This window comes from Propithecus coquereli, unplaced genomic scaffold, assembly GCF_000956105.1.
Source record: "Propithecus coquereli isolate 6110/MARCELLA unplaced genomic scaffold, Pcoq_1.0 Scaffold67, whole genome shotgun sequence".
NCBI lineage: Eukaryota > Metazoa > Chordata > Mammalia > Primates > Indriidae > Propithecus > Propithecus coquereli.
In genome coordinates this window covers 2,346,300-2,358,902 of record NW_012152729.1, presented here as the reverse complement: position 1 = coordinate 2,358,902, position 12,603 = coordinate 2,346,300, and the positions used below count along the sequence as shown (strand labels likewise).

Sequence of the window (12,603 nt, the reverse complement as noted above, 5' to 3'; positions counted from 1 at the left end):
ATTAGCCGGGCATGGTGGCACATGCCTGTAGTCCCAGCTACTCGGGAGGCTGAGACAGGAGGATCGCTTGAGCCCAGGAGTTTGAGATTGCTGTGAGCTAAGCTGACGCCATGGCACTCTAGCCTGGGCAACACAGTGAGACTCTGTCTCAAAAAAAAAAAAAAAGAACATAGGAGTTGCAGAGTGGAAGTAGTGAACAGTAAGGAAAACAAATTGCTCTTGCTCTCAAGAAGGATGCAGTGTTTGGGGGGAGATAAGGTGTATATATCAAGTAACTAGGATTAAAAGTTAGAGGACGTTGGCTATATTGAATAAATTTAAAATGTAAAATAACAGCAATTCTCTAAGGCATGATGAAATTGTAACTCCTTGTCTTTGACAATCCAGTTTTTCTCTCTATGTGAAGCCTTGAGTATGGTGCCCTGTCACTGGTTTACCAGGGTGACCATGGGCCAGCAACTAGTTATTGTAACTTAATTCCATGTAACTATAAGCTGTGATGGGGTGGATTTCCCTCTGAGGTTCTTCCAAGCTCTCGTGATCATGTACACACACACAGACGTACACACACTCTTTGAAAGCAGAAGAGTATAAGCATGGACACAGAAAGCTTGTCAATGCTAGGACGTCTGGCTTTCGTATTTCTCTGTTTCCAAATCTGAACTCCAGGTGCAGCACAAACTCTTAAATGGCTGAGCTACTCTGGTTAGTCAGAGGCTCCTGGATAGCCCCGTGGACATCTGCAGTCCTGGTGGGAACCCTTCTAACTGGATCTGCAGCTGCATGAACAATCAGATCCAAATGGTGTTCGTGGGAGGGTCTTCTCCATTGGCGCGCCATAGAGTTCTGCTTTTGTTCTTTTCCTGGTCAGCAATTTCATGGTAATTATTTTAAATGAAAGTTCATGTATGTTATTAAAACTTTTAAATGTATAAAAGGTTAAACAGTATAAAGAATGCCTTTTTCCTATTCTGCCAGCCTTCCAGTTCTTCCCTAGAGGCAGCTACTGTTGTCTTTCTTGTGATTCTTACAAAGATATTTTTTTAATTTACGAGTGTATGTGTATATATTCTTTGAAAACACATGTGTGTACATATACAGACACACACACACATAAACACAAATGATAGCACATTATGTACATTGTTCTGCATTTTCCCATTTAATAATTATCTTAGAAGTTTTCCATGGTGCTTGAAGCCCACTTAAAGAGCTCTGTGCCCCTCACCTCCCCCAACTAAGTCTAGCTAAGGATGGGGACCATTTTAGTATCAATAAGAACATTATCTCAGTGGATTGAAATATTTTAAGTATGTTTAAATCCAGTACCTCATAAGAATTTTTAAACCAAAAAAAAAAAACAACTTTATTTATTTTTAGAGGATACAAGGAAATTAACTTGTTATTCTGGAAAGTGGCAAAGGGAAAGAATCAAGCATTTCCTTCCTAGACTGAATCTCAAGGTAGCCAAATGGTTGGTAAGAGGAAGTTTCTCTTGATGGAAGTATTCCAGCTAATAAGTGAGGAGGGCATGATAGAACTAGGATATTAATGATTTCATAGCCTCCAAATGAATTATTTAATTGTTTAAGTCTACTTCTGAACTTTCTTGTTTATCTGGCACCTTCGTGCATCAGTACCACATTGGTTTAATTGTTGTAGCTTTACAGTATGTTTTAATACTTTAGAGAACAAATTCCTCCTATATGTACATATAACACTCTTCTTTAGAATTTTCATGGCTATTCTTGCATATTTCTGTCATCCTTATAAATTTTTATAATAAATCCATCTAGCTCTGCAAAAAAGTCATATTTTCAAAAAATTGGAATTGAGTAAAAATTTATAGATTTGAATAGAAAGAATCACCATCTGTTGCGTTTTACTAGCTCAGCTGAGATCGCATGGGAGTATAAATATAAAGGCATGCGTTTCTGTTGGGGAAACATTAATTGCACAAGATTTAGTCATTTGTTAAACAACTAACTTAGCCTGTATGCAAGACAGCATTTCACATAATGAGGAGAGAGCCAGTGAATAAATCATAGGCAGTTTCAAGCCTCAGGCTCGCGCCCATTTGTTAAGATCAAGCTTGGTATCCATCTCATCTTGTGAAGCAATATTACTTTCAGCAGACCACCAGTCTCCTGTGAGCCAATAGGATCACGTGATCACTCAGAGTTTTTATAACGTTGGGTTGAATTAGAGGATGTGCAGGGAGAGAGAAGTAGAGTGAGTGAGGCGTGTAAGCTCTGGAGCCAGACAGCAGGGTGGGAATTAGGTGCTATGACACCTTGGCAGGTTTTTTAGCCTCTCCAAGCCTTGGTTTCCTCAACTGTAAAATGGGGGGGCGGGTACCGGTTGTACTTTGCGGTGTCAGATGTAACTTGAGAGGTTTATGTGAGGCTTAAATGAGATAATCCAAAGTGTTTTGCACCTTGCCTGGCATGTGCTAGTGTTCTGCAAATGTCAACTGGTATCATTTAAATTGCTGATCTGACCCTGCTGGTCTGATGGTATCTGATTTATTACATTCAGGTCCTGATATCACCACGTAGGACAAGGCAGTAGAAGAAGATACTTAGAAGAGGGCAGCCAGGTGGTAAGGAAAGGGGTGGCCTAGAAACATTTAAGACATAGTAGGCCTTTTTACTGGAAAAGAGAAGACTAATGAGAAACAGTGGCCAAATACTTACTTTGAATTGCTTTGGGGATAGCGGTGGGAGGACTCAGGCCAGCTTGTGGAATTCGGCTTAGGATAAGAAGAAACTTTCTGGCAAGTTCATCTGTTCAACAGCGGGATGATTCTGTAGTGAGCTCCCTGTCGGAAGAAGTGTTCAAGAAGAATCAGGATAGCCATTTGTTAGGGAAACTACAAAAAGAAATTTTGAATTAAGAAGCAGCTGAGGCTAAATGGTGACTAAGGAGCTTTCCTATGAAATTCTAATGTAAATGTACACATATGCGATCACATATGTGGAAAATTCTCGGCATATGGCCTGTACATTTTCAAAGAATCACAATCCTTCGAAACCTTGTTTGATCCTTTTTTGAGTTAGAGGATATAGCAATGCCTTGGGGTCCTTGTGACCATAAGTGATCATCAAAGAAGTGAGGAAATGGGGAAATAAGGAGACTTGGGGACTAGCGTATTTCACTTCTGTCTGTCTGCCTATTGTTATCTCAGAGACAAGTCCCTTAGCTTTTGAGCTCCTTCTTTTTCATCTAGAGTATTAATCCTTGCTTCCTACTTCGAGCATGAGTCTTTAAAAGAACAAGCACATTATTGTAAGTTTTCTGCCTCTTAACGGTATATGGAGGTTTTTGAAGGAAGGTGCTATTTGTGTATAGCAGACAGGTGGTAAATTTAAAGAAAAGAGTGTGACCCTATAAACTTGGCCTTGCTCCATTTAACACCAACACTTTCCTGTCACGTTCTTCTTTCCTGCTATTTTATTGCAATGAATGTAACCATAGCATGTTAGAAAGATCTGATAAAGTTATATAAAAGAGGTAGTATTGAATATATTTATTTCAGATTCATCCCCTGATTTATTTTTTTGGACAGGCATTATTAACTTGCTGTAATTTCTGAAGTTATGTTTGTAAAACTTTTTGCTGTTGCCCGATACAGGTAGGGTATCATTGTAGATACTGTGCTAGCACATTAAATGAAAAGCCTCGTAAGTATAAACAAGATTCTCATTCTTAGTTGAACTTTAAAGTATGATTTGTGCATCTTCAGTGAATGATGAACCCACAGCAGCCACCGATGCTGAAGAAACTTCTGTTGTTGGCGTGACATCCCCATCTGCCACAGCCTTGAGTGTGACCCCGAACCCCAACACGACATCTCTCCCTGCTCCGGCCACACCGGCTGAAGGAGAGGAACCCAGCACTTCGGGCACACAGCAGCTCCCAGCGGCTGCCCAAGCCCCCGACGCTCTGCCTGCTGGGTGAGTAGCCTTCTGTCCCGTAACAGCTCTTTCCTCCCCAAAGACCGAGGCTTCTTCACCAGGGCAGAAACAACGTGGTTATTTATTACCTAGTGGTCTCTCGGGAGGCCGCAGCAGCGCAGAAGCAAGGAAAGTGTGGAAGTACTGCTCGTTCTACATAAATCTTAAAAAGAATCTAAATCACCTGGGGCGGAATCAATGCCACCTTATACTGTGACTTGAAATAAGCAGCTTGACTCCAAGAGTGTGGCTCTTAGGGAACAAGGAGCTCATTTTGCCTTCCTGAATCGTTGGAAGGTGTTTGCCTAGATCTTGCCTAGGAAACAGCTTTTCTCTCTTGAATTTTATCTTATCAGCCTGTGGAGGACTTGGGCTTTAGGCTCTCAATGTTGCTGTATGTTCTTCCCATAGCTGGGGCAGATGTTAACCTGGGCTGCAAATTTTCTTGCCATCCTTTAGTTCAGAATTAAATCTGATGGCAAAGACCTTGAATGATAAGAAGATGGCCCTCGTCAGCCAAAAAGAAGTTCAAGTTTGGTTACATAGTGAGTGGAGATTAAGAGGATGGACCTGGGAATCACACAGCTCTGGGTCTGAATCCACACCCCCACCCTCCATATGACCTTGGCCAAGGGACTTCCGCTCCATAAGGTGGAGATTATCATGCATCTCTCTCCAGGGAGCTGAGGGACTCAACTTAGATGGTGAACATGAAGCATTCACTGGATGGTGGGCGTCACACCTGGTGAGTGGTACTTTTGAAGTGGTTGTGAAGGAGCAGCAGAGGGAGACCATGCTTTGGAACTGGGAAACGCATCCTATCTCAGCAACCACCGATCATGGCCAGGGCCAGCCCCACCATCCATCCACCCTGGGTAGCTGTTTGGTGCCGGGGAAACCCAAGTGCCGATTGCTCCCGTCACCAGCGATTAGCTGATGTTGGCCCGGCGGTGCGTTTGCCCTCTGAGCCATTATAATTCATGAAGGAGAAGGAAGGACATAAGGCCTGTTGCTTGATATACAATGTGCTGTATTGTTTTCAAGCCACTTTCAAAAACCCAATTGTTGAAACAAAAACCTGAAATCTGAAGGCATATGTGATTTTTACCGCATATATATTATATCCCTAGCAGTTGGCACGCTGCATAACTCATGACTCAGTATGCTGAACAATTGAAAATTATTGCAAATAATTCTTAATAACTCAAACCTGGAGAGAATTAGCGGTCTCGAGAGGCAGCTCTGAAAAGTTTTTCTGGGAGGTTTTTGATTCTGTGAAAAGTCTATGGAGATTTCTTTTCTCTTTCGCATGTGGTAAGGAATACTCGAAAGACCTTTGTTTGGTTTATAATTTCAAATCTGTTTGTTATAATCTGGGGGGAACAGAGCGGAATCATTTTGGCGGAAAGGAGGGAAAATGGCCGCCCGAGTCCCCTGTGAGCTGTTTGTTTTCTTTCCGCTGAGCAAATGCCTGGAAGGCCGGCTTCACTCCTGTGTCAGTCACAGGCAATTAGGGCTAATGGCTCAACATGTCTTTATGTAGGGCGTGTGTGAGGGTTACTGTTCTTGGGGATTGGGCACTTCCTGTTTCCAGGCAGCTGGAAAACTCCAGGCTCTGAAAACGCTCTTTATTCTAAGTCTGGCAGATCGGGCAGCCTGGGGAAGGCGATTCTCCTCCCTCGTCCTGCCAGAGGCTGAAATACTTTTCTGAGGTAGAGTTTGAACAGCATCTTCTGCATGGAGCATTCAGAGCATGACGGGGCCCGTGTGTGGGTCTGGGGAGGTGGCTCCCTGCTTTAACGTGTGTGACGGTCCAGAGCCGGCTATTGCGGATTCGTTCTCCAGCCCACACGGGCTTCCAGGTGCCCATCGCTAAGGCGACTGGGAGTACTCTGGCACTTCCTGGGCCGTCACAGGGCCTGGGGTTAATGAGCACTGCCGAGTGTGTCATAGCGAGGGCAGCAGGCCTGCAGTTGGCTGGTCGAAGCCAGAGAGGGCACGACATCTGCAAGTGACCCTCTCAGTTCATAGGCCTGCCATCCGCACCCCAGTTAATTTACGAGTTTGGGAGACCCAGGCAAGGCGGGTTATTAATTTACCCTTGGTGTCTTGGCTTCCAGAGTCAGGGGACCCAGGAGAGAATGAAATCTGTCATTCTAATTCCAGTACCAGCAGAGGGTGTGCTGCGGCAGAGGGATTCAAGTGCTATCACCTAGGAAATGCACCCGCTTGAATTTGCAGAATGCCTTTGTCTTTCAAGAGGATATATAAATGCAGCATCTCAACTGAGCATCTACGAGTGCTCAAGTTACATATTAGAGATTTTACATAATTCATCCTTTCATGAAACAAAATATTCATTGCCGTTCAAGAGATGTCAGGTCCAGGGCTGGGCGTGGCAAATGCAGTGCTCAACAAGGAATGGTCTTTGCACTCGACTGATTACAGTGCTGGCTCTGGTCACTCCAAGTCCCGCAACCACTCCCCCTGCCCCCCGCTGGGTCAGTGCATCCATTTCCTTGCCTTCCTCTGGGATCTGATGCCAACTCCCATATCTGTATCTTGAGCCCATTCCTCTCCTGACCCACTGCCTGAACAGCTCTGCCTGGGGGTCTTAACCCAACCTGTCTGAAATGGAACGTGTCAGCTTACCCACCCCATCCTGGCTAGAATCTGGTCTCTATCCTGAATTGGCACCATCGTCCACCCAGGTGACATCAGGCCACGTATCTGTCGCCTCTCCTGACGTCGTCCAGTCATCACGCTCTGCTTCTGGCCCTCCAGGTTGTGTTCTCTCAGCTTCTCATACTTCTTCTTCTTAGCATTTATCACAAATGTCATTTGAATAATGATTTATTGAGCGGCTGCCCCCTCTACCATACTGTACAGTGCCGTACAGGCAGGGAGTGTGTTTTTCTTCTTGGTCCTGTATGCCCAGGACCAGGCACGTAGTAGGACTCCAGGCAATAGTTAAATGAAAGGATGATTCCGTCTCTTAAATAACTCTCAAATCTGCCCACTTTGCTGCTTGCCTTTGCAATATTCCAGACCAAATTACTGTGATCTGTCACTCTAGTGACTATTCTTGCCCTTCCCCGAACTATTTTAATGTTTTTAAATAAAACTCTGAGCATGACTTTTCACCACTTACAAGGCTGCAGTGGCTTCTTACTGTCTTTGGGACAAATTCCCAAATCCTTAATAAAGCCTAAAAGGCCCCACATGGTATGACCCCACCGACGCCTCAAGCCTTCCATGGAAGCCTCTCTCTGCGTTGCTCTGTAAGCTCCAGCCATAATAACTGACTTTAGTTCCATGAATACACCACCCTCTCTCTAGATTTAGGACCCTTCACCATGCTGGTCGCTCTTTCTGCGACCTTCCTCGCCATTTTGCCTGTTAATTCCTGTACACATTCAAGTCTCAGCTTAATCGGTAATTCTCCTGGGACTCCTTCCCTGACCCTGGTAGGCAAGGTTTAGCCATTGTGTTTGCTTCTACTTTATCTCTTCTCACACCTGCGGATGCTTGTTTCGTGTCTCTCTGCCCTGCTGGGCTCTACATGCCAAGATGGCAGGGGCCTGGCAGAGGTCGGCCCCCAAGACATGTTTATAGTGAATACATGAACGCATTTACATGCCATCTTTTTTTTCCCCTTCTTTCCTCAACTTGGGTGAATGTTTTCTGTTTTTCTGATGCCTGGAAGAAAGCGCTACTTTGACAGGAATGTTGCCTTTTCTTCCCAAGGGCAAAGTTGAGCCTAATGCCATCATTCACTGGGTTGACTGGCTTTGGGTTCAAATGTGCGTCTCGTGTGGGTCAGAATGCTCTTCGCTGTTTGACCCCCGTGCGCTGGTGGATGCCGGGAGCATGGCTCCTCCTTGCCGAGCATTTCTGAGCCAAGCTAGATTGCTTCCTGAGGCCTCCAGCCGACTCTGTGACTTTCCAACTTTATCTTCTCAACTCCTTTTGTCTCTTTTAGTGAGCTGCGGGGGCAGGTTCTCTTTGGGGGTCCCTTGGGTCTGTTTTTCAGGTTGCCACATTCTCATTTTGAAACTGGCAGCAGATGAGACTCCGGTCATAAAAGATCACACACATCTGTGTGTTTTAAGGACTGACGATTACCGAAACTTGGGCTGCCCAAGTCCAAACACAATACTCCTCATCCCTTTCCTCTCTCCCCGTCTGTAAATCCTCCTGCTTTCTGTGGCTTTTAATTTACTTAGCACGTAAGAAGCCAACTAGAAGGGTATGGAGTTTTCAGGTTGCAAGTGTCTATGAAAAGAGGAGTGCCAGGAAGGTTTTGGTGACACAGTGAGATAGTGTCCAGGCTGCAGGCATTGGGAAACACGGCCACTTTGGTCAGCTGGCCCTATATCTGGTTTTTCTCAGCACTGAGCCCGCTTTGGGGACCGAATGCTCCTTATGAATGAGCCGACTGTGTGTACATGGCTTAGATAAACTCCAAGCGTGTCCCAGTCGCTGCAGCTCCCTCCGTCCCCCACACACAGAGGCACATTATTTGGCCTTGGCAGCCAGCACGCCGCTGTGGTTTCTTACATAACGGAGGGCGTTGTGTTTGGACTGCCGACTTACCTCAGCTCAGCCATTTCACACCATCCTTTTTCTCCCGCAGTCGTTGGCTGCCCTGTTTCCTGCCTCAGAGTAGAATTAATTGAGGAGGGGTGTTTTCTGGATCTTTCGAGTTTGCCATCTCCCCTACCCCCATGCCCAGTTATGGCACTCCAGAGACACTTTACAGAGGTGGTCCTTCAGGACACTAGCAAGGGTGACAGCCTTGTAAGAGTTCTCTGGTGTTGTTTGTAGAGACACTCCAAGAGATGTTGGAATTTGGAGTTTCTCTGCTAAGTTATAAACCAGCCGCTGCCATTGAATTTCATTCCAAACTCCATTTCAGCACTAGCCAAGGAGCCTTACCCAAGGAGTTTGAAAACAGTGCTTCTCAAAACTATTTGAAGAACCATTCCTTTTTTTGTTGTTGTTGTTTTATTTTAATATATTTTTTAATATTCAGGCCTTGTGAATCTCTTTGTCCTATACTCTGTTCAATGAGATAAATCTACATGTTTAGATGTGTGGCAATGTCAAATTGGTAGAAAAATTTCTAAATGCTTAGAAACTTCAGTGCTTTTCTGGCTGCAAAACAGTAACAGTCTGGGCCATGGACTGTTCTTTGAGTAGCCCCAGATGAAAAGATTATGCTGGGAGAATCTGTGTCTTTCCTCAATTTGTTTCTTTCTTTGCTGAATATGGTTTAGTTCTTGACTGGGCAAGGATTATTACATGCTTAGGTCATGCCCAATAGTGCATGTTTCCGGCTTCCTCATCTTCATCTCAGAACATAAGCTGTTATTTCCAAAGATTCTACTGTTGTCAGGGGCTGGGCCATGAGGGGATTTTGCCCTACCTTTATGTATGTATTCATGCATAATTATTAATTTTCATTTTTACTACACTTCCATGAGAGCTCCTCAAGAGCAGGAAATATTGTGTCCATCCTTGTACCCCCAACACTTAGCACTGTACTTGGCGTCCAGGGAGATGGGGTAATACGTGTTTGTTGAATGAGTGGAAAAAAGATTTCACATTCTCAGTAGCCCTTCAAATTTTAAAAAGTTTCTTTTTTGGTCTTAATATAAAAGCCCATTGATGGAAAATTAGAAAAAAAAATAGGAGGAGGAGGAAGAAGAACAGGAACAATAATAGCAATAAGAAGCACCCACCCAGATTTAACCATTGGTGTTTTTATGCACTTTGTGTATTTTTTTTTTCATGATCATTAATAATAGCTACTGTGTGTTGTAAATGTTTATAGTGTGTTGGGGACTGCTAAGTTTTGTACATGGATTTATTTCATGTAGTCTTCACAGCACTCCATGAGGGAGTTAACTTTTATCCTCATCTTGCAAGTGAGGAAACCTTATGCAATTTGACCACATATGCAGACATATACATCTAAACACACATCTAGCAAAATTTGATAATCTTACAGTATGTGCTTTTAAAAATTTACTTATTTTGGCTGGGTGTGGTGGCTCACAGGTAATCCTAGCACTTTGGAAGGCTGAGGCAAGAGATCACTTGAGGCCAGGAGATCAAGACCAGTCTCGACAACATAGCGAGACCCCATTTCTTTCTTTCTTTTTTTTTTTTTTTTGAGACAGAGTCTCACTTTGTTGCCCTGGCTAGAGTGAGTGCCATGGCATCAGCCTAGCTCACAGCAACCTCAGACTCCTGGGCTTAAGCGATCCTTCTGCCTCAGCCTCCCGAGTAGCTGGGACTACAGGCATGCGCCACCATGCCTGGCTAATTTCTCTATATATTTTTAGTTGTCCAGTTAATTTCTTTCTATTTTTAGTAGAGACGGGGTCTCGCTCTTGCTCAGGCTGGTTTTGAACTCCTGAGCTCAAACAATCCGCCCGCCTCGGCCTCCCAGAGAGCTAGGATTACAGGTGTGAGCCACCGCGCCCGGCCAACGAGACCCCATTTCTACAAAAATAGAAAAATTAGCTGGGCATGGTGGCACACACTTGTAGTCCCAGCTATTTGGGAGGTTGAGGCAGGAGGATTGCTTGAGCCCAGGTGTTTGAGATTGCTGTGAGCTATGATCACACCACTGTACTCTAGCCTAGGCAACAGAATGAGACCCTGTCTCTAAAAACAGGTAACTATTTAGTTTTATTATAAAATATTGTAAGCATGCAGATAAGAATGAATGGTGAATAATATAAGAAATAACCTGTGTGCTCACCGCCCAGCTTTATCAAATTTTAGCATCGTGCTGCACATGCTGCAGATCTCCCCTTTTTTTAATCCCTTGATGTATGACATGTAACCAGTATAGTTGAAAGTCCTGTGAACTCCTTTCTGATCCCATCCCCTATGTACACAGATACATGGAACTTGGGACATCCATTTATACTGCTATATAGTATTCTATTGTTTGAATAGGTAAAAATTTATCCATTCACTTGTTTCTTTACAATTCTAAATAATGCTATAGTAAAGTTTTTCTTTGCATGCCTTTTTGTGTACATGTTTGTTTCTTTAAGGTATGTACAGGAACTGAAATTTCTGTGTTGGAGGGGGTTGAAGATCTTCTATTTTAGTAGATACTATGAAATCACTTTCTTGAGTCACCTTACCAACTCATACTCCCAGGAACATGCATAAACATTCATGCTAAAGCTTAGTAGTGTCAGATTTTTTTCATTTTGCTCAGTCTGATGGGTGTGAATGGTACCTCTTTGAGGTTTTAATTTAAATTTCCTTGATTACCATTGAGGTTGAACCTCTTTTTACACGTTTTTATTTGGTTCTCTGGTTTCCTTTTGTGTGAATTGCCTATTCATTTATTTTTGTCCATTTTTTCTATGTGGATATTTGCTTTTTTCTCTTTAATCTGCAGGTTTCTTAATATATGCTGGTTACTAATCACTTCTCAATTATGTGCATCGCGAATGTTTTCTGCCAGCCTGTGGCTTGTCTTTTCACTTTATGTATGATGCATTTTATTTTACAGGAGTTAAAAATTTTAAATAGCCACATTTAAAATCTTTTTCGTGTGCCTTTTGTATTTTGTATAAAATTTTTCCTTATTCTGAAGTGATAAAAACTTTACACACACTCCAAATCACGTTGATTCTAATATGCATGTTATTTCACATTTTAACTTCTTTACAATCAAGATGTAATTTCTAAGCACTGGGATGTCATAGTTCAATTGGCGATGTTTTTTTCTTTTTTAATAGTGTGCTAAATAATTTTATAATTGGTGACATTTTAGATTTGATGAAAAATAGTATATTTCGGTAATTTTTAAACTAAATTTTGATTATGTTAGCCATGTTATTTTAAACTTGCTTTTTTCACCCAATATATTGTAAATATCTGAATGAGTCAATATTGATCTACAATGTTATTATCAATGAATGAATATTCATTAGAGAGCTAACATAATTTATCTTATTAATCCTTTATGTTGGGGCATTTTGATGGTCTCCAACTTTTCTGTAACTGCTGTAACATGCTATAACAGATGCACTTATAGCTAAAACTTTGACACCTAATTATTTCCTTAGTATATGTCCTAGAAGTAAAGTTACTCAGTTAAAGGGTGTTCACAAGAAAAATAAATAAAGGATATTCCTATAGTAAAGCTTTTTTGGCCACATTGTCCTTTGGATAGAGTATACACATTTTTGTTCCCACTACCTGTTTTTTTTTTTTTTTTTTTGAGACAGAGTCTCACTGTGTTGCCCAGGCTAGAGTGCCGTGGCGTCATCCTAGCTCACAGCAACCTCAAACTCCTGGGCTCAAGCGATCCTCCTGCCTCAGCCTCCCGAGTAGCTGGGACTACAGGCATGCGCCACCATGCCTGGCTAATTTTTCCTATATATTTTTAGTTGTCCAATTAATTTGTTTCTATTTTTAGTAGAGACGGGGTCTTGCTCTTGCTCAGGTTGGTCTCGAACTCCTGAGCTCAAACAATCCACCCGCCTCGGCCTCCCAGAGAGCTAGGATTACAACCACTACCTGTTTTTGAGAGTAACTATTTCCCTATGTTGCCAACTGTTTATCTGCAAAGATGTTTAAAAGAATTTTTTTAATATATACCATCTCCAAA

At 42.8% G+C, this 12,603-nt stretch overlaps 1 protein-coding gene across 3 annotated transcripts in view; it reads left to right on the top strand.

Annotated features, from left to right (window-relative positions):
• Positions 1 to 12,603, top strand: part of WWP2 (WW domain containing E3 ubiquitin protein ligase 2) — a 134,182-nt gene that overhangs the window by 90,175 nt on the left and 31,404 nt on the right. For all 3 annotated transcript variants that reach the window (XM_012660496.1, XM_012660498.1, XM_012660499.1), the window contains exon 8: positions 3,746 to 3,956. In XM_012660496.1, the coding sequence (XP_012515950.1) occupies positions 3,746 to 3,956 (211 nt within the window). The remainder of the gene's footprint in view (positions 1 to 3,745; positions 3,957 to 12,603) is intronic.